This window comes from Macaca thibetana, chromosome 1 (genome assembly GCF_024542745.1).
Source record: "Macaca thibetana thibetana isolate TM-01 chromosome 1, ASM2454274v1, whole genome shotgun sequence".
Lineage (NCBI taxonomy): Eukaryota > Metazoa > Chordata > Mammalia > Primates > Cercopithecidae > Macaca > Macaca thibetana.
This window is the reverse complement of record NC_065578.1, coordinates 195,224,862-195,246,646: the sequence shown is the minus strand read 5'-3', so window position 1 is coordinate 195,246,646 and position 21,785 is coordinate 195,224,862. Positions and strand designations below refer to the sequence as shown.

The 21,785-nt window shown below is 38.9% G+C and overlaps 2 protein-coding genes across 13 annotated transcripts in view; one reads left to right on the top strand and one right to left on the bottom strand.

Annotated features, from left to right (window-relative positions):
• MPC2 (mitochondrial pyruvate carrier 2) overlaps positions 1-8,589 on the bottom strand; it is a 31,854-nt gene extending 23,265 nt beyond the window's left edge. Inside the window, exon 1 of one of the 2 annotated variants that reach the window (XM_050768398.1) lies at positions 8,124-8,589. In XM_050768398.1, the coding sequence (XP_050624355.1) occupies positions 8,124-8,232 (109 nt within the window). In that variant the 5' untranslated portion in view covers positions 8,233-8,589. The remainder of the gene's footprint in view (positions 1-8,123) is intronic. The other variant, XM_050768388.1, reaches the window with a different exon arrangement.
• A 68-nt stretch (positions 8,590-8,657) lies between these two features.
• The window catches only part of DCAF6 (DDB1 and CUL4 associated factor 6), a 141,409-nt gene continuing 128,281 nt past the window's right edge, over positions 8,658-21,785 (top strand). For 5 of the 11 annotated variants that reach the window (XM_050768273.1, XM_050768264.1, XM_050768256.1 and 2 more), the window contains exon 1: positions 9,004-9,402. In XM_050768273.1, the coding sequence (XP_050624230.1) occupies positions 9,306-9,402 (97 nt within the window). In that variant the 5' untranslated portion in view covers positions 9,004-9,305. Of the gene's footprint in view, positions 8,905-8,953; positions 9,403-9,472; positions 9,647-21,785 lie in introns of those variants that run through there. The other 6 variants (XM_050768313.1, XM_050768308.1, XM_050768300.1 and 3 more) reach the window with 5 other exon arrangements.

Here is a 21,785-nt window from a genome sequence, read left to right as displayed (position 1 = left end):
TTAAATGGTTGACAAGCTTAAATGGTTGATCCTTTGGGGTTAATGAATAGTCAATCTTTTCAGTAGGTTTGCCTGGTAACTAATTTACTAAACTGCCCAGAGCTAGGTAATAGTTTTACAATATTAACAGCACGCCCTTCCCCACCAAACCAAACAAGAACTGAAAAAACTTCAACCATCAAATTATGGTTGCTAGAACCTGGACCAAGAGAGGTATTTTAGTGAGTGAATAATTTTAAACTATGAAAACAAGCTCTAATTTCAGTTTAACAACTGCTATGTACTAAACAGAAAAATAGCAGTAGCAAATACATAAGACCTTCTAAATTGCTAATTTTTCTGAGATACTAGAAGATGTGGACAAATGACAAAAAAAATCAGAGTCTAATATCTACAAATGCAAACAGTGTTTTCTTAACTGTTAAAAAAAAGAAAAAATGGTCACATAATGGGTTAACAAAATTTTAAAGAAAACGTAACCCTTTCATTTTAATGCTAATTAGCATTCAATTAACATTTCTTAGCTTATTTTCTGTAAGAGTAAATAAGTCAAATAAAGCTAGACAAGTACATTTAGACATATAAATCAGATACAGAGGCTGTCTTCCAGAAAACAGCAATTGATCAACAGTGGATATGGTAGTGAAAAAACATTCCAACTTACTTCAACATTTCTAAACATAAAGTTTTGACAAAACAAAGCACTTAGAAATAGGTATCACTCAAATAGTGACAATACAATGTCACATGTGTCATTCTAGACCTAGAAAACACAGGCTTATGTTCTGTACAATGACACAGCTATTCTTATGGGAGAGCATAAAAATAGATAATTATGACACGTGAAATGATTATAATACCATAATATTAGAATAAGCAGATGTATAAACTAACAGATACCTGGCCAACATCCATTATGATAAATGAAATAACTTGATTAGGTGGAAACGTTGAACTGTTGAAAATATACTGAAGAAAAATCTCCTCAAAAGACATTAATTTATAGCCCAAGATGAAGAAAATTGTCCACATCAGACATACTATATATCCTTTTAGAAAAACAATTAACACATTTTCATCTTGTTTCTTAGAACACTACTACTGGATGTTGAAGAAGGCCTCCAATGCTGACAATTTAGAAACATTAAACAAGTATTTAAAATGTCTATATATTTAGGCTGGGCATGGTGGCTCACACCTGTAATCCCAGTACTTTGAGAGGCCAAGGCGGGTGGATCACCTGAGGTCAGGAGTTTGAGACTAGCCTGACCAACATGGAGAAACCCTGTCTCTACTAAAAATACAAAATTAGCCGGGTGTGGTGGCGCATGCCTATAATCCCAGCTACTTGGGAAGCCTGAGGCAGGAGAATCGCTTGAACCTGGGAGGCAGAGGTTACAGTAAGCCAAGACTGCACCATTGTGCTCCAGCCTGGGCAACAAGAGCGAAACTCTGTATCAAAAAAAGAAAAAAAAAAAGTCTATACATTTTTTTTTTTTTGAGACGGAGTCTCACGCTGTCGCCCAGGCTGGAGTGCAGTGGCCGGATCTCAGCTCACTGCAAGCTCCGCCTCCTGGGTTTACGCCATTCTCCTGCCTCAGCCTCCCGAGTAGCTGGGACTACAGGCGCCTGCCATCTCGCCCGGCTAATTTTTTTTTTTTGTATTTTTTAGTAGAGACGGGGTTTCACCGTGTTAGCCAGGATGGTCTCGATCTCCTGACCTCGTGATCCGCCCGTCTCGGCCTCCCAAAGTGCTGGGATTACAGGCTTGAGCTACCGCGCCCGGCTTCAATTTAAACTATGAACTATTTTCAAGAATAATGAAAAATACAGACTATAAGTTATTTTGTGTTTTATTGTCTTATTTTTAAAGTGAAACTCACGTTTTTAAATTCAAACTTTTCATAGAATTTGAGAAATTCTACAAGTGAACACCATAAGCAAATAATAATAGACAGAAATTTTCAAATTAACAAATTTAGTTGCCTTGAACTTCGATGAACCTATCAATAAACTGACATAAACTTACTTCCTAATTTCCTTATTTGAGAGAAATTACTGTTAATAAAATATTATATGAATTCTACCCAGAAAGTAGGCCACCTATTGTATATATGATTCCCTCCCTAAGTAAAGACTTACTTTTTGGAATAGAATAGGTAATTTTCACTCTCAAGCACATATACACACTTACAAATACTGAATTGAGGTATTCACTATACTCCTCTGTGAAAAATCAAGTTTCTTACTGAATGCTAAGAGGTCATAAAATCACTAAATTTCCCTACCTCTTCCCATCCCTTTCATGCCACTCCTTTATGATTTGTTACTTTTTAACACCCCTCTTAATTCCTTACATTACACAAGTTTACCTGTTTACTATCATGTGACAAACTAGATACAAATCCTTCCAATATGTAAAGGTTAATCTTTGATGTGGATACTGATGGCTAAAAATCATTCATTTTTATTTGTGCCAAAGCTAGTTCTGATTTAACACTAAGAACATGACTAAGCTACCATTTAGAACCATATAATTTTAATATTTTCCACAATGCCTTGGAAATAGCTATCACTAAAATAGTACCCAAAACATCATGGGTAGATAATGTTTTTAAAAATGTTGACTGAAAATACACTTTGGTTTGAAATTCCAGAGTAAAGAACAGGTAAAGCAACCAAAATAGACAAGATGCATCTTAGGGATGATACGTTTTAAATTTACTTATTTCTTCAGGTACGAAGAATCAGTTACTTTTAGATTTAGAGAGACTGTTGAAATCATCTGCTGTAGGCACTCATAAATCAGGCAAATGAGGCCCAGTAAACAAATTACTTGTTTAAAATAAATAACTCAGCAAGGATAAAAAACTAGATCCCTAAATCATAATCTAACAATAATTATATGACTTTCCCCAATGAAATCTGAGTTTCCCGAAGGTTCTGAATGTAGGAAAAGTCCTAAGAGAATACCAAATTATAGATTATTAGATGGAAAAGACTTTAAGGAAAGTTCAAGCTCCCTCATTTTTATAAATGAAAAAGATGAGACACGAACAAATTAAGTAATTTGTCTTACACTCAGGAAATTTAGGGTGAGTTCTGGATAGAGCAAGGACTAGAACACAGTTTCTTTGATCCCAGTCCTCTTTCTACTATACCATACTGCACTTTGAACATATTTCATTCTCTGTTATAGGCAAAATTAATATTTTACATGACCTGGAAATGAAAAGCTATTTATAGCTTTTCTTAGGGCTTTTTTCTCCTTTAGCACATCTGCATAAACAGTTCTAATTTCTTAAAATTAGTTTAAAAGCAGGATAGCACAGAAAAAAATATGTTAAGTGTTGAACAACTACATCGAGGGTGACATTCTGCTCTGTCACCCAGGCTGGATTAAGTGCAGTGGCGCGATCTTGGCTCACTGCAACCTGTCTTCCGGGTTCAAGCAATTCTCCTGCCTCACCCTCTGGAGTAGCTGGGATTACAAGCGTGCACCACCATGCCCAGCTAAATTTTGTATTCTTAGTAGAGACAGGGTTTTACCATGTTGGGCAGGCTGGTCTCGAACTCCTGACTTCAGGTGATCCGCCCGCCTTGGCCTCCCAAAGCGCTGGGATTACAGGTGTGAGCCACCGTGCCTGGGTGATATTCCTTTTTATGAACTCTTCTGAGAATACAAACTCTGTGTGGGTGGGTTGTTATTTTATCCACTGATTTATCCCGACTGCCAGAATAGTATCTAATATACAACAGGCCCTCTATAAATATTGAATAATTCAACTTTCTTGGTAGCTGATTGTTTGAAGATATTCTATTTTTCACTAATATTTTACAATTGTATTTGAAATTCTAATTTTACATCTATTTTAGTTCTCTCTTTAAATAAAGTTATTGCTTTAAAAAATAATATATGTATATTTAGTGTAAATATTTAAACATATTTAATATACACTTAATATATATGGACATATATTAATATCTTAGACTGGCATTTAGATTCTTCACTGACAATCTGTGGCAACAAAATAAGTTCTAATAGAGATGCAATGGAAACTATGTAGGTATGTACACTGATTATTGGTCCACATTTGATTTTATTTACATATAATAGAACAATATATATTTGAACTAAGTTGCATTTAACTATCTACTATAACATCAATGCTCTTAGCATTGAATTTAAAATTTTTATGATAGATATTTCCTTATAAACACTGATAACACTGGTTCATTTAATTTATTTTTATTTCAAAAGAAATATCTTCTAGGTCTTTAAAATTAAGCTAATTATCTTATCTAGGAAAAATGCAAATATTCTTATTTAGACTTTAAAGTAACTTTTCCCATGAGTCTTCAGAGGGAACCCATGTAATGTTGAGAATGATATTCTCAGCACCAGCACACTAAGCACTGCAACAAGTTTCAGAGAATTATTTTTTCAAAAGCTCTTCCATGTAAGCCAAAATGTAATTCAGTAAAAGGAGAGCTACAATGCGTTAAAATGATATGGTTCGGATAGCTGTTTTTGGGACTAACTTCACCAAAGGATAGTTTTTAGACTCTTTAGAGCTGTGGTCTTCCAGCTCCTTTTGAACATATGCCCCATCAGTAAAAACAATTTGCACATACATCCTCTTTATAAATTGTTTATATATTTATAAATTATATAGAATTACTGCCCTAATATATTTTTGTATTACAGAATGTACATACAATGAAAAATTTAAATGGATGAAATAACAGTAAATGTTAATAGAAGTTCTATGATTTTCTTCCTACATTCCAATGTTTCATTATGTGCATCCCTTGGGATGACTCACCCCGTTCTGGAACTCACAAATAAATGACACTCCTCCACTGCTAATTTTTTGTTTTCCTTAATTAAGCTTTTAAGAAAACATTGGGGCCAGGTGTGGTTGCTCACACCTGTAATCCCAGCACTTTGGGAGGCCAAAGCAGGTGGATCACCTGAGGTTAGGAGTTTCAGACCAGCCTGGCCAACATGGGGAAACCCCGTCTCTACTAAAAACACAAAAATTAGCTGGGCATGGTGGCACGCACCTGTAATCCCAGCTATTCAGGAGGCTGAGGCAGGAGAATCGCTTGAACCAAGGCCAAGGTTGCAGTGAGCCCAGATTATGCCACTGCACTCCAACCCAGGGAACAGAGCAAGACTGTCTCAAAAAAAAAAAAAGAAAAGAAAAGAAAAGAAAAAATAACATTGGGCAACATAACTTCAAGGTTATTTCTTTGACAAACACTGGAGTACAGCTATGCAACTGGCTAGTGTGGAGTCACATATTTTATAGTCAGGTGGGGGATAATGCGGGGACTGACATCCTTTTTGTGAGTTGAGGAACTTGACGGAGACACACATTTGGCTAGAACTCTATTCCTTCCCTACAGAGGCAGATCATGACATGCCAGCAACAACACATAGGCAAATGGATAATGAGAGCCTCAAAACTCTGGGTCATAGGTCAGAGATGCAATACTGTGACTAAAATATATATTTATACATAAAAATATTCTTTTTTTTGTTTGTTTTTTGAGACAGAGTCTCGCTCTCTTGCCAGGCTGGAGTGCAATGGCGCGATCTTGGCTCACTGCAACCTCCGCCTCCTGGTTTCAAGCGATTCTCCCGCCTCAGCCTCCCAAGTAGCTGAGATTACAGGCACCTGCCACTACGCCCGGCTAATTTTTGTATTTTAGTAGAGATAGAGTTTCACCATGTTGGTCAGGTTGGTCTCGAACTCCTGACCTCAGGTGATCCGCCCAACTCAGCCTCCCAAAGTGCTGGGATTACAGGCATGAGCCACGGCACCCCACTAAAACACATTCTTGTTACCTGTCGAGACATACAGTGTCAGCGATAAAATTAAATCTCAAACATTTAGAATCAGCAATGTATGATTTCCAACTGTTAAAATTGTAGCATTTCATATCATTTAATAAACTCCTTGTAGTTGAATCTAGACAAATGCTTCAATGATAATTCAATAACAAATACTGTTAGGCAAAATAGTATGCAAAATCCTTGAATATTCACTCCGGATAACTCTTAAGACAATAATCAGTGTTTCCTTAGATTTTATTACACACTCATCAGTCAACACATTTTTCAAGTTCCTTCATTTCTATACTGGTGTGTCTCCAACTTGTTGATCATAAATAATTTTGCTGTAATAGATATCCTTACTCTGTACGTTGTTCAAATCTTAGAACTGACAGTTATTGAGAGTCTAAGTGCAAACGCTGTGCTGCATGTTTTGGAGACATTAGATCATCTGATTTTCACAACAATCCTGAAATGATTATATAATTACTCCCATTTTATAGATGAGATAACTAAGGCAGGAATTTAGGGTCAAGGTCACACAGCCAAGACTGAAACGTAGGTCTATCTCCCTTCAAAGCCTAGCTCCTTTTACTACACTGAAAAAGGGGGTTAAAATAACTGAACAAATTCAAGGATTTTCAGATGAAATGCACATCCTACAAGTGAAAGGTAATCCCTCTTCATTCTGAAAGCTGACTAGTATTTTAAGCAGTAATTACAGGTGGCTAAAAACTAAAGCCTTGGAGAGGATCAAGATAAGACTACTCTCCAATTTCGTATTATTTTAAGTAGTTTAAAATTACTCTTACTCTGCCATGCCCTTATCCTACAGCTAAAACACAAAGCTTATGAGGGTCAGAGTTGACTTCACGTTCAGTTGACTCTGTAAAGCCCATATTATTACCAAAAGCATAGCTCAACCCTCCTTCCTGAAAATCTTATGCCACAAAACACAGCATAATTCCAAAAAAACTAAATGTTAAAAGAACTAAATGGCAAATAAACAAAAACTTTTAAAATCAGTAACAAACTCTCCTTAATGATCAGTTTTATAATGGGTTCAATATTGCAGTAAATAATATTAAGGGTTACACTACAGTATAATCCGGATGTTCAATTCATTCCATGATCAAACTGGAAGTCAGATTTAGTAACCAGTTCAGACTACAGAGAGCCGGTTCATAATCAGATAATGGGGGAACTAGACAACTTTCCTAATGATACCAACTGCAGAATACAGATTTTAACTATGTAGGAGAAAAAAAGCCACTTTTCGGGTAGCACTTCAGTCTTTCAATTTACAACACATTTTCTAGTTTGCCAAGTCTTAGGCTTGAAAGAGACCTCAGAATATATCTGATGTTAGCCTCTAGCCAAATAAGTATTATTACAACTCACTTTAGAGAAGAGGTAACAGAATTCTAGATCTTAAGGCATTGGAATGTTTGTTTCTTATAGAGTTTTTTTTTTTTTTTTTTTTTAACCACAAGAACACAAGTTTTCCAGTAGGCCAAGAGACATGTAACATTTACTGAGCATTTACAAAGAGTCAAGCACATATGTTATCTGTCATTCTCGCAGACCGCATATTACACAACAGAGATCTAGGCTTTTGCTCAAGGTCACAACTATAATAAGTGGTAGAAGAGAATGAAATCCAGGTCTGTCCACACAAAAAACTCTGGGTAGAGCTTGTTCAACAATTTCATAAATAAGGACAGACTTAAAGAAACACACTGGACCTATGGGATGAGAAATGACACTGACTCAACCCTGGATGAAGTAAAGCATGCAGTTTGGGGGAGGGCTCAGTCTGCAGGCCTCTGCCAGCAGTAGCTGAAGAAAGTGTGACCTTTACTCCAAACCCTACAGTGCGACAAGCCACCCACCCAGCTCTGCCTAGCGTGGGTTAATATGCCACAATTCGAAAAGAGAAAGAGAATGAGTGTTTCATGGTGGCTGCAGACACTTTCGTGGCCGCAGAAGTGAGAAGGCTCAAATTTGGAGGTCAGGTTTGGGTTGGAGTCGTGCGTAAGGGAGCGGATGTCACATAGGTGGGGAAGGGCGCTGACTTGAGATACGTTGGCTTAGGAAGAGATGTTGCAGGAGAGAGGGTGAAATGCAGAGGCTAGGAGAGTAAACGGCTTCACCTGAGGGGAAGGAAGGAGTTGGGGCTGTGGGATGCCTCTAGTGGCAGTTGTCAGAGGGCCTCTAAAAGGTCCATTTTAGAGGAAGGGGGAAGGAAGGTCTCGATAACGAGCCATTCAGGGTCCATTACCTGCTGGATGGTTGTACAACGGCCTCAATTTCTCGGGCAGCATCAGCTCCACTTTATCGAGGAGCCGGTGGTAGGTGGCCCGCAGGCCTCGGGCACCGGCGGCCGACATCGCCGCCGAGGGATCGTGAGCAGCCGGGTGGGAGCGTGGCTCTGTTCTCGTCCCTGGCTGACAACGAAGGGGAGCTAGTCACTTTTCCTTGCCACGACGCCTGGCGTCCGTCTCTCGCCTGGAGAGCCCTTCCCGCGGTTCTCGCTGCCCGGCTGTGAACCAAAAAGCTGCCGCCCGCACCCCGCGAAGGTTGAGGGAGCGGAGGCTGCCAACGGCCCGCCCCTGGTCCGCCTCCGCCCCGGCAGGAGAGAGGGAGGAGGAGCCTCGGCAACAGGTGCCAAAATAATCACCTCACCGAGTCTGCCCAGCGCCCTGCTGGCAGCGCGCTTGCGCAGACTGAGCTGCCCGCCAGGATTGGCCCGCCCCGAGGCGCGGGCGGGGTGCAGCGGAACCTCCTCTTTCTCCCCGCTGCCCTCGAGGCCATGTTGGAGAAGGGAAAGTGAAGCTGCGCCGGCTCTACTGCCCCTTAACTTTGACTAAGCAGGCCCGTAGTTAAAATGGGCTTTTCGGGCCTTCAGTGCCTAAAGATGATGCTGCACTATTCTTTTGCTTCTTTTGACTGGAGACTCGTGAGCGAGAGACTACAGAATTGAGTCGCTTCTCTCTCTACTCCTCTTTTATCCCTAGCGACTTAAGAATCTGGTTAGAGTGGCCCGAATGCATTTTTCCACGGTGAGGGCAGCCGCGGCACACACCAGCCTCAGTCCCCGAGGTGGTCGTCATCTCGCGAGAAAGGGTTGGCGGGGAGGGTATCCAGGACGAGGAGAGGGAGGAGTCGCCATCGCCTCCGCCTCCGCCTCCTCCTGTTGGAGGGGGGCCGAGGGAGGAGACTGTTGCTGATCTTTGGATGTTCTGGTTAGTCTAAGAAGGAGAGTATGAGGCGAGCTCCGGCCCGGGTGCGGCCGGGCTTCGGGGGCCCAGGCGCCGCTGCTGCCACCGCCATCTAACGCTGCGCCCTGGAGGCCCGGCGCGCGGATGGTGCCGGTGCGGCTCGGGTGTTGATCCGGTGTCCCCTCCCCCTCTTCCCCTCCCCCACGCGGTGGTCTCCCCTCCCACCCGGCTCAGGCAGAGCCATGTCTCGGGGTGGCTCCTGCCCACACCTGTTGTGGGACGTGAGGAAAAGGTCCCTCGGGCTGGAGGACCCGTCCCGGCTGCGGAGCCGCTACCTGGGTGAGCGGGGGCCCCGGGGCGGAGGCGTTGAGGTCGCCGCCCAGAGTGGGGGAGGGGGCGCACTGCCGGGGCTGTTGGAGGTGGGACAGCGTCTCGGCGAGGGTGCCCCGAGACTCTGGGGTGTTGGGTGGGGCCTCGGTCGCCGAATCCCGTGCCGGTGCCTCCCCCAGTCAAGCCCCCTATTCTTGCTGCCAGCCGCCGCCCTTGCTGGGTTTTCCTCGGAGGGCCGGGCCGAGGGCAGAAGGTACTGGCTTGTAAAGGTGTTGGGGTCGCTAATAGGTTGGGACTCGGGGGACTTGCGGAACCTCCAGGAGCTGCCGCGTTTAGAGCAAAAGTTAGCTCTTTTGCTCTTTTCCAGCGCGCTCTCTCCGCTGAGCCGGAGAACCTAAGTTGTTGCCCACCCTCGTCTTCGATCTCAAGAGGGTTTAGGTGTCGGCTGCGACGCGTTGACCACCCTCAGGGACTTCACGCTCCAGACAGAATCCGTGTAAACTGTTCTTGCGGCGCTGAGCCAAAACCTAAAAGTGATAGCTGAGCTCTCCCCACCCCCGCGCGCTCTCCCAGTTCCACTCTGTTCTTCAGTTCGTTTTGACCGCTTAAAGGTGGTGTAGGGTTTCACGTTCTTTTCCCACCCCTGGAAAACACACTTGGCATTTACAGTTTCTTAGTTAAGCTTTCTAAAAACAACCTTCAATACTTGAGGGAACAGTATTCCACTTTTTTCGTTTTGCATAACATTTTTTTTTTTTTTGAGGATTCTGGGTCACGCCCGAGTCAACTAAAAAGTTTGGTTTCGTAAAAATGGACGTACTTAGTAAAGGTCTTTTTTGTTTCTTCCTGTATACTCTTCATTACTCTTTCTATTTGGAGATATGGCAAACAACATCAAACAAAATTTTTCTTTACAGTTTTGCCATTTGCTAGGTAAAAAGTGTTTGTTGCTGTCATTTGTTTTTGATTTCAAGTAAAGAGAAGAAAATGAAATCTCATTACAGCCAACAGTTCTGGTTTGTAAATTATTTAAGAAAAGTTAGCATGCAATTTAATTCTTGCTTTTTAGTGTCTCAAGTAAAATACGAATACATTTTGTTTGTAGAAGCTCAATAAAAATGAAGCAAAAATCCCTTTGATCCCTCCCATTCAATTTCACTTCGCCACCCTTAGAAATAATATTTTCTGTTTTCTGAATATTCTTCCAGACCTTTTTGTTTGCATTCTTACAAGTACGTATGTATATGTACAAATGCTAGGGTGTGTGTGTGGTGTGTGTGTATATGTGTGTGTGTGTGAGAGAGACACCTGAATACATGGTGTCATATCGTAAACATTGTTTTAACTTCTCCACGTTTTGGAGATCTTTCCATGGCAGTAAAAATAGATTATGTCTTTTAAATTATTACATAGTATGTAACATTATGAAGTACCGTAGTGTACTCAACCATTCTTCTTTAAGTGGACGTTCGCCCTTACAGCATTGTAATGAACATCATTGTACAAGCTTTTGTGCATTTGTTGTAGGATAAGTACCTAGAGTGGTGATTAATCATTTTAAAATTGAACATAGCTAGAGTCTGCTTTTTTAAACTATTTGCCAAAAAAAGTGTGCAATATTTCTTTTAGAATTTATTTGTGGAGAGAGAACTTAATTTTAGCTTAATAAAACAAATGTTAACGTTGTTTTGCATGAATACATTGATAATTTGGTCCTTTATGTCAGTTGGACAGTTTAAGTACTTGTATACAGTTCTATATTTTAGCGTTTTCCTTTGGTTCAGTTACTTTAGCTATATCTACAAATGAGTTAATTAAAATATAACAAAACCATATACTTTCTTTTTCCTCTCCTACTCCGACTCCCTAATGGAAATGGAATTTGTATATTGGGTCTAGGGGAATTGAAGGGTTCACTGACTATAGTAGAAATCCTGAATTATAGTTTTTCAAATGTGTATATATATATACACACACGTACATACAGGGAGTTCTTTATCTTAAATAGTATTTTAGATATGATATATACTCTTAAAATAGGACATTTTTGGAATGACTTCCTTTAAAGTGGTTTTCTAAGTACTTGAAAATACTTTTTCAAAGTATCGAGACTTAAAAATGTTTTCAAAGAACTAACTGACTGGCCTTTACCCTTAGTAGACCTTTGCGCTGTTATTCAACTCTTCTACACTACAGTGCTGATCTTGGCTTTGCATTCAGGAAACAGCAAAATCCACATTGGTAATGTTTGAATTAGTGATTTTTTTAAAAAAATGACTTTCCCTCCCAGTTTTATTGGGATATAATTGACAATTAAAAATTGTTATATTTAAGGTGTACAACTTAATAACTTCATATACAATCAAGTTAGTTAACATATCCATCATGTCACATAATTACCATCTTTTTTTGTGTGTGGCGATAAAATGACTTTTTAAAGTATAGTACTCTTGGCTGGGTGCGGTGGCTTACACCTGTAATCCCAGCACTTTTGGGAGGCCAAGGCGGGTAGATCACTAGAGGTCAGGAGTTCAAGATCAGCCTGGCCAACATGGTGAAACCCCAGTCTCTACTAAAAATACAAAAATTAGCCGGGCGTGGTGGCGGACGCCTGTAGTCTTAGCTCCTTGGGAGGCAGAAGCAGGAGAATAGCTTGAACCCTGGAGGTGGAGGTTGCAGTGAGCCAAGATCGTGCCACTGCACTCCAGCCTGGGTGACAGAGGGAAACTCTGTGTCATAAATAAATAATAAAGTATGGTACACTTATAAAGCCTTCCTTTTAAAAGTCAAATTCCAAGTTAGGATTTTCCTAAGGAAATAGATTCCTTTTTTTAAGACTTTAATATTTAAACATTATGATTATCTATCTACAGGGTTGTAGATTTAAGTATTTTTCTGATACGTTTTCATTATTTGTATTTCTACAAATTTTTAGCAGTGAATTACTGCTAAATAGTAAAATTGGGATAGAACAAATGGATAGATTTTTCTTGTAGCTTTTACATTTCCAGTTATTTCACCATAGCATGTGCCCTTTCAATGGTAGTATTCAAACTTTGTAATTGATTTTACATAAACTGATTAATTACCTCCTTTCTTCCCATCAAAGAAAATTACACTTCACCAAACTTCCTGTTATGTTGTGGGAATGAGAATATGTTGTTTGTGATTAAAAGATGTGTTTACTTAGAGCTGGCAAAACCACAAGATTCACCTGGGCCAATAGAGTGTTGTTTTAGACTAGCATGGATTTCAAGGATAAGCCAGGGTTTTTAATCTTTGTGAGCCTGGTCTAAATTTCAATGTAGGATTCTTTCTTTTTGGCGGGAAGCAGGGGGCAGGGTGAGGCAGGGTCTTGCTCTGTCCCCCAGGCTGGAGTGCAATGGCACCATCATGACTAACTACAGCCTCCACCTCCTGGGCTCAAGGCCATCCTCCCACTTCAGCCTCCTGGAATTTTTTTTTTTTTAAAGAATAATTATCAAAGTCAGAGGTACTTGTAGGTTTAAATGTTTAAATGTAATAGTTTCTCAAATTACTGCATACTAGTTGTAGAGTAGTGCTTTTGGAAATCAGTGATTTATTAGCCACACAGATGTTATTTTCCCATATATATACAGTTTTATAAAGATAAACATCGTTAATAAACTATTATTTCAACACATTGCTGGTTTCTACTCACATTTCTTTCCTTTTGGACAGACACTCCTACAACTTTCTAACACTTCTAAATTAAAAGATAGCAATTGATAAAAAAGTAATTTTAGGGTACTTTTCGAGGGAGTTTATTATAATGTGTAAAATGTGTAAATTATGATTAGGTAGCCAGTGACAATTTTTTAGTGGAGATTGAATCTCATCTTTCTGTAAGGGGTTTATGAAGTCAATGTCCTTTGAATATCATTAGAGTCAGTGTGTATTGAAATGAATAATTTTGCGTGTAGATTACTCTTTAGTGCATCTTGAATACATCTGCATTCTAGATTACCAGGTTCTTCATAATATGTTGCCAAGTTACAGTATATTTATTATATGAAGATTAGTAACTTCTGACTTTTGCCTCATTTTTTTAGCCCTTGGGAAAAAATTAGTGGAATATTTGTATTTTGTTTCTTTAGTGTTGAAATTTCAATGAAAGCTGAAAAATGTATGATTTTAGTATTGGAAAATGACAGTCAATTGTGACCAACATAAGATAGAGTATATTGATAATTCCTTAAGGCAAGACACCAAAGGCATATTAGCAATCATAACAACCATAGACACTGTGATAGCTGTACTGTGGGTTTCATTGCTTCCTAAAATAGGATGAATCAAGTTATAAGTGCTTAGAAGGTTTAGAAGCTTCTGGTAGCATAGAGCTTATGTTACAGGTATGCTTTAGGTCAGTGTTTTAAAAATGTTTTTAAAACGATCCATGATAAAAATACATTTATGTGGCAACCTGTGATATACACAACGAAAATAAAGGATTCTCTAGATGTATATATAAGCCTTACTAGATGGGATGCATTCTGTTTTTTTTCATATTCTTAAAACTGTTGGTATTGAGCTGGTGGAATATGCACTAATGAGTCTCAGCTTGAGGTTTGGAAAATTGTTCTAGATGGTGTGTAGTTCTTATAATTGTAATTTAATGTCGCTTCAGGTTTAAGGTGGGTAGGCTTCCACAAGTACTTGAAGGAGATTAAAAAAATTGTTTTTTAAACACTGCTGATGGCTAACAGAAAATGTAAATAGTGAACCTTCATGTACATCTTGGAAAAAATAACTAGGGTTGAACACTTTTAAATCTTCTTGGGTAGATATCTACTGTGGGATTGCTGAGTTGTATGGTAAGTATGTTTAACTTTATAAGAAACTTCCAGACTGTCTTCCAAAGTAATTCTACTGTACTGCATTCCCACCAGCAGTATATGAGAGTTCCAATTGCTCTACATTGTCATCAGCATTTGGTGTAATGAGTCTTCCTAATTGTAGCCTTCATGGTAGGTGTGTAGAAATATATCATTGTTGTTTTAATTTGCATTTCTCTTTTTTTGTTTTTGAGACGGAGTTTCGCTCCAGGTTGGAGTGCAACGGAGTGATCTTGGCTTACTACAACCTCCGCCTTCTGGGTTCAAGAGATTCTTCTGCCTCAGCTTCCCAAGTAGCTGGGATTACAGGCATGCGCCACCATACCCGGCTAATGTTGTATTTTTAGTAGAGATGGGGTTTCTCCATGTCGGTCAGCCTGGTCTTGAACTCCCGACCTCAGGTGATCCGCCCGCTTTGGCCTCCCAAAGTGCTGGGATTACAGGCATGAGCCACCGCGTCTGGCCTTTAATTTGCGTTTCTCTAATGATTAGTGATGTTGAGTATCTTTTCGTGGCTTTTATTTCTGTTTTATTTATTTTATAGTCTGGTAAATGTTCAGGTTTACTTTTTAATATTGTAAGAATTCTAGAATTATTTAAATAACAAGTCCTTAATCAGATATGTACTTTACAAATATTTTCTCTCAGTTTGTGTCTTTTTTTTTTTAACAGGTTCTTTTATAGATCATACTTTTTATGTCCTATCTAAGAATCTTTACCTAAACCAAAGTCACAAAGATTTTTACTTTTTTTTTCCTGGAGATTTTCTCTTTTTACCTCTTGCATTTAGGTCTGTGAACAATTTCGAGTTAAGTTTTATATATGTTGTAAGAGTCAAGTTTCATTTCTTTGCATATTAATGTGCAATTGATCCAACAGTGTGTGTGAAAAGACTACCTTTTTCCCTTTGTTGAAAATCAATTGACCATAAATGTATACGTCAATTTCTTAGCCACATTCCATCGATCTAGCTTCTTGTCTTTATACCGAGGATTGAAATCAGCTAGTGTGATACTTTAAACTTGTTTTTTTTTTTTGAGATAGTCTCTCTCTGTCGCCCAGGCTAGAGTGCTGGAGTGCAGTGGCTCACTACAAGCTCCGCCTCCTGGGTTCACGCCATTCTCCTGCTTCAGCCTCCCGAGTAGCTGGGACCACCGGACTACAGGCACCTGCCGCCACGCCCGGCTAATTTTTTTGTATTTTTTAGTAGAGATGGGGTTTCACCGTGTTAGCCAGGATGGTCTCGATCTCCTGACTTTGTGATCTGCCCGCCTTGGCTTCCCAGAGTGCTGGGATTACAGGCGTGAGCCACGGCGCCCGGCCAAAACTTGGTCTTTTAAAAAGAATTTATAATTATCCTGGCTATATTCTGAACCCTTTCCATTTCCATAAAAATTTTAGAACCAGCTTGTCAATTTCTACAATAAGACTTGGGATTTTGTGTTGAATCTATATATTATTTCAGGGAGAACTGACATGTTTACAATAGTGAATCTTCTCATCTATGGTTCTGGTTTGTCTCCATGTATTAAGCATTCTTTGATTCTCTCAGCAGTGATTTATACTTTTGGTGTTAGGTTTATCCTTAAATGTTTCGTATTTTTAATGTTATTTTAGATAATGTTTTTATTTATTTTTACTTTTTATTTGTACAAATTTATGGGTACATATGCAATTTTGTTACATGCATAGATTGTGCTGTAGTCAAGTGAGGGCTTTTAGGGTATCCATCACCCGAATAACGTTCTTTGTATCCATTAAGTAATATCCTCCCACCTCCTCATTCTTCCACTCCATTCTGTATCATTCCACTCTCTGCATCCATGTGAACGCATTTGTTTAGCACACGCTGATGAGTCAGAACATGTCATACTTGTCTTTGTGTGCCTCGCTTGTTTAACCTAAGATAATGACCTCCAGTTCCATCCACGTTGCTGTATATGACATGATTTCATTCTTTTTTTTTTTTTTTTTTTTTTTTTTTTGAGATGGAGTCTCGCTCTGTCGCCCAGGCTGTAGTGCAGTGGTGAGATCTCAGCTCACTACAGGCTCCACCTCCCGGGTTCATGCCATTCTCCTGCCTCAGCCTCCCGAGTAGCTGGAACTACAGGCGCCCGCCACCATGCCCAGCTAATTTTTTTTTTGTATCTTCAGTAGAGACGGGGTTTCACGGTGTTAGCTTCGATCCCCGACCTCGTGATCCGCCCACCTTGGCCTCCCAAAGTGCTGGGATTACAGGGGTAAGCCACCACTCCCGGCCTGATTTCATTCCTTCTTATGGCTGAATGTTACTCCATTGTGTATATATACCACATTTTTTTTTTTACCTGTTCATCCATTGATGGACACTTAGGTTGATTCCATATCTTTGCTGTTGTGAATAGTGCTGCAGTAAACATACTGGTGCACATATCTTTTAGATATATTAATTTCTTTTCTTTTTTGTGAAAACCTAGTAGTGGGATTGCTGGATGGAAAGGTAGTTCTATTTTTAATTCTTGGAGAAATCTCCATACTGTTTTCCATAGAGGCTGTACTAATTTGCATTCCCACCAATGGTGTGTAAGAGTTCCCTTTTTTTCACATGATAACCAACATTGTCTTTTTAATAAAAGCCATTCTGACTAGGATAAGATGATAGCCCATTGTGGCTTTGATTTGCATTTCTCTTATGATTGGTAATGTTAAGCATTTTTTCATATACCTGTTGGGTATATGCTTTTGAAAAATGTCTATTCATCTCTTTTGCCTACTTTTTAATAGGATAGTTAGATTTTTTTGGTTGTTGAATTGTTTGAGTTCCTTGTATAGTCTGGGTGTTAGTCCCCTATTGGATGAATAATTTGCAAATATTTTCTGTCATTCAACAGGGTTGGTTGTCTCTTCATTCTGTTGATTATTTCTTCTGCCGTGCAGAAGCTTTTTAGTTTAATTGAGTCCCATTTGTCTGTTTTCTGGTATCTTTATAGTTTTGGGTCTTACGTTTTTGTCTTTAATCCACCTTGAGTTGATTTTTATGTATTGGTGAGAGACGTTCAATTGCATTCCTCTGCGTATGGATATCTTTCTCAGTACCACTGATTGAAGAGGGTTTCCTTTCCACAATATATGTTCTTGTCAGCTTTGTCAAACATCAGTTGGCTGCAAGTATGTGACTTTATTTCTGGGTTCTCTATTCTGTTCCATTGACCTGTGTGTCTTATTTTTATACCAGTAACCTGCTGTTCTGGTTAGTATAGTCTTGTAATATAGTTTGAAGTCAGGTAATGTGATGCCTCCAGCTTTATTCTTTTTGCTTAGCATTGCTTTGGCTATTGGGGCTCCTTTTTGGTTCCATATGAATTTTAGGATTGTTTTTTCTAATTTTGCAAAAAATTATCTTGGTATTTTGATAGGGATTGTATTGAATCTGTAGGTTGCTTTGTACAGTATGGTCATTTTAATTATATTCTTCTGAATATCCAATGATCATGGGATGTTTTTCCATTTGTGTTATGTATAATTTCTTTTAGCAGTGTTTTGTAGTTCTCCTTGTAGGGATTTTTTTTTTTACTTCTGGTTAAATATATTCCTAGTTTGTGTGTGCGTCTGTGGGGGTGTGTGTGTGTGTGTTTTATAATTTCCTTTTTTCTTTTTGAGATGGAGTCTCACTCTGTCACCCAGGCTGGAGTGCAGTGGCGTAATCTTGGCTCACTACAACCTCCGCCTCCCAGGTTCAAGCGACTCTCCTGCCTTAGCCACCGGAGTAGCTGGGACTACAGGTGTGCGCCACCATGCCCAGCTAATTTGTGTGTGTGTGTGTATTTTTAGTAGAGACAGGGTTTCACCATGTTGGCCAGATGGTCTCAATCTCTTGACCTCGTCATCTACCCGCCTTGGCCTCCCAAAGTGCTGGGATTACAGGCGTGAGCTACCACACCTGGCCTTTTTTTTGTTTTTTGTAGCTATTGTAAATGGGATTGTGTTCTTGATTTGATTTTCATCTTGAATCATTATTGGTGTGTAGAAACACTACTAATTTTTGTATGTTGATTTTGTATCTTGTAAGTTTACTGAATTCATTTACCAAATTTAAGAGTTTTGTGTGGAGTCTTTAGGTTTTTCTAGATATAAGATGATATCATCATTAAACAGGGATAATTTGACTCCTTCCTTTATAATTTTGATGTCTTTTGTTTCATTCTCTTGCCTAATTGCTCTGGTTAGGACTTCCAATACTATATTGAAGAGTGGCATACTATATTGAAGAGTAGGCATCCTTGTTTTCTTCCAGTTCTTAAAGGAATGCTTTCAACTTTTCCCTATTCAGTATCATGTTAGTTACAGGTTTATCATATATGGCCTTTATTATTTTGAGATATGATCTTTCTGTGCCTAGTTTACTGTGGGTTTTTCTTATGAAGGGACGTTGAATTTTATTAAATGCTTTTTTCACATCTATTAAGATGATCGTATGGTTTTTGTCCTTCATTCTGTTGATATGGTATATCACATTTATTGATTTGCGTATGTTGACCCATCCTTGCGTTCCCGGTATAAAACCCACTTGATCATTGTGTGTTATCTTTTTGATTTGGTGTTGGATTTGGTTTGCCAGTATTTCGTTGAGGATTTTTGCATTTGTGTTCATTAGTTTGTAGTTTTCTTTTTATTCTGTATCCTTTGTTTTGTGTCCTTCTTTGGTTTTGTTATCAGGGTGATTAATGGCCTTATAGAATATGTTAGGGAGGGGCCTGTCCTTGATATTTTGGAATAGTTTCAGGAGTATTGATATTACTTCTTCTTTGTACATTGGGTAGAATTTAACTGTGAAGCCATCTGGTACTGGGCTTTTCTTTGCTGGGAAATTGTAAAAATTACTGATTAATTCTTGCTGCTCATTACTGGTCTATTCAGATTTTCTAGTTCTTCCTGGTTCAATCTTGGTAGGTTGTGTTTTTCTGGGAATGTATCTGTTTCCTGTAGGTTTTCTAGTTTATGAGTATAAAGTTCATTATAGTCTATGTTAATCTTTGTACTTCTGTGGAATCAGTTGTAATGTCTCCTTTTTCATTTCTGATTTTGTCTCTTCTCCCTTCTTTTCTTGGTTAGTCTGGCTAGTGGTTTATCAATTCTTTTTATCTCTTTGAAGAACCAGCTTTTCATTTCATTGACCTTTTGTGTGTGTTTTTTTTTTTTTTAGTCCATATTTCATTTGGTTCTGCTCTGATCTTTATTTATTTTCTTCTGCTAGTTTTGGGTTTGGTTTGTTCTTGCTTTTCTAGTTCCTCGAGGTGCGTTCTTAGATTATTAATTTGTAATCTTTCCACTTTTTGTTGTGGAAATTTATTGCTGTGTTCTTCTTAGCACTGCTTTTGCTGTATCCACAGGTTTGGTGTGTTGTATTTCCATTTTCGTTTGTTTCAAAACAATTTTTTAAAATTTTTGTCTTAATTTCTTCATTGACCCTATTGTCATTCAGGAGCATGTTGTTTAATTTCTGTGTATTTGTATGGTTTGTAAAGTTTCTGTTGGTATTGATTTCTAGTTTTATTCTGCTGTTATGTGAGAAGGCACTTGATATGATTTCAGTTTAAAAAAATTTGTTGAGACTTTGTTTTGTGGCTTAACATATGGTCTGTCTTGGAGAATGTTCCATATGCTGACGAGAATATTGTATATTCTGCAGTTGTTTAGAATGTTTTGTAAATGTCTGTTAAGCCCATTTGGTCTAAAGTCCAGTTTAAGTCCAGTGTTTCTTTGCTGATTATTTGTCTAGATGATCTGTCTAATGCTGTAAGTGGGATGTTGAAGTTTCCCACTATTGTGTTGCAGTGTATCTCTTTCTTTAGGTCTAGTAATATTTGTTTTATGACTGTCAGTACTCCAGTGTTGGGTGCAAATGTATATTTAGAATTGTTATATATTCTTGCTGAGTTGGTCTCTTTAATATTATATAACCACTTTCTTAGTCCTTTTTTTTTTTTTTTTTTTTTTTTTTTAACTGTTTTTAGATGTTTTTTTTCTCTTGCCATTTTTAGGATTCACTCTTTCACTTTGACTTCAGACAGTCTGATTATAATGTTGTCATGGTGAGACCTTTTTACACTGTATTTGTTTGGTGATTGCTGAGCCTCTCATATCTGGATCTCTAAATCTCTTAACTATCAGTCATCTGTCCTGTGCTGTGCCAAGGATGAAATTATTCTGTGTTTTGTCTCTTCTTGGTAGAACTTGTCACCCCCAAGTAAGAACTAAGGCGCTGTGAAAATAAGTTTTGCCCAGTGTAAGTGTAGGATGTTCAAGTCAGATGTTTAAACCTAATTCCAACATTTCTTGCCCCAACCATCTCTATAAGTGATAATTAATTCTCAGCTAGTCTAGTAAAGGAGATAGGTATGTGAATAAACAAATTACAAAGTTGTAATTTATACAATGGTTTAATGATTACACAACCATTAAAAATGAGGAATAGCTGTATATTTATTGCCATTGAAATATGTTCACTATGTGTTATTTTATTTTATTTTTTTGAGACGGAGTCTCACTCTGTTGCCCAGGCTGGAGTACAGTGGCACGATCTCGGCTTGCTGCAGCCTCTGCCTCCCAGGTTCAAGTGATTCTCCTACCTCAACCTCCCAAGTAGCTGGGACTACAGGTGCCCGTCACCACACCCAGCTAATTTTTAAATTTTTAGTAGAGATGGGGTTTCGACATGTTGGTCAGGCTGGTCCTGAATTCCTGACTTCAGGTGATCCACCCACCTCGGCCTCCCAAAGTACTGGGATTACAGGTGTGAGCCACCACGCCCAGCCATCACCATGTGTTATTGAGTGGTAATACAGATTCTAGAACAGAATGAATATCATGATCCCAGTCGTTTATTCACTGATTCAGCAAATGTATATTGAACTCACACTTTGTGGCAGGCACTGTGTTAGGTATTTGGAATACATGGGTGAACAAAGCAGTGTTCTTATGGCGTTTGTAACCTATTAACATAGAAAGAATGCCAGAGTAGAGACAGAATTATAAGAGGCAGCTTGAGGTACAGAAAGATTTGAGTTGGAAGCCACAATGGTGAGTTCATCCATAACAAGTGCGTAATTCTTGGTAGAAGATTCTAGATACCTCTTTGGATTTCTGAACATCTTGGGAGCAGAGGCACTAATCGTTTTGTTCTGGACTATCTTTTCAGTGAGGTTTATATAGTGAATAGCCTTGGAATATATAACAATTCTAAATATATATTTGCACCCAACACTGGAGTACTGAGAGCCTCTTGAGCCAAAGACAAGTTTGTTGTTCAGTTTAACAATGTCTCGTTAGGGATAAAGGTCAGGCAGGTTTGCTTGATATAAGATTTGGGTTCCCACAGTTCAAGATTCCTCAGCTGTGATTAAAACCCATTGCATGCACAGCATCTACCCAGGCCTCTCCAAGTTGCACTATGGGACTTGGAAGACAAAAGGAACCAGTGTGAACCTAAAGCTCGTGCTACTTGCCGTACATGAGTAGTAAAATTTTTTGCCTCTGACTTAGGAGTCTGTTGTCTTT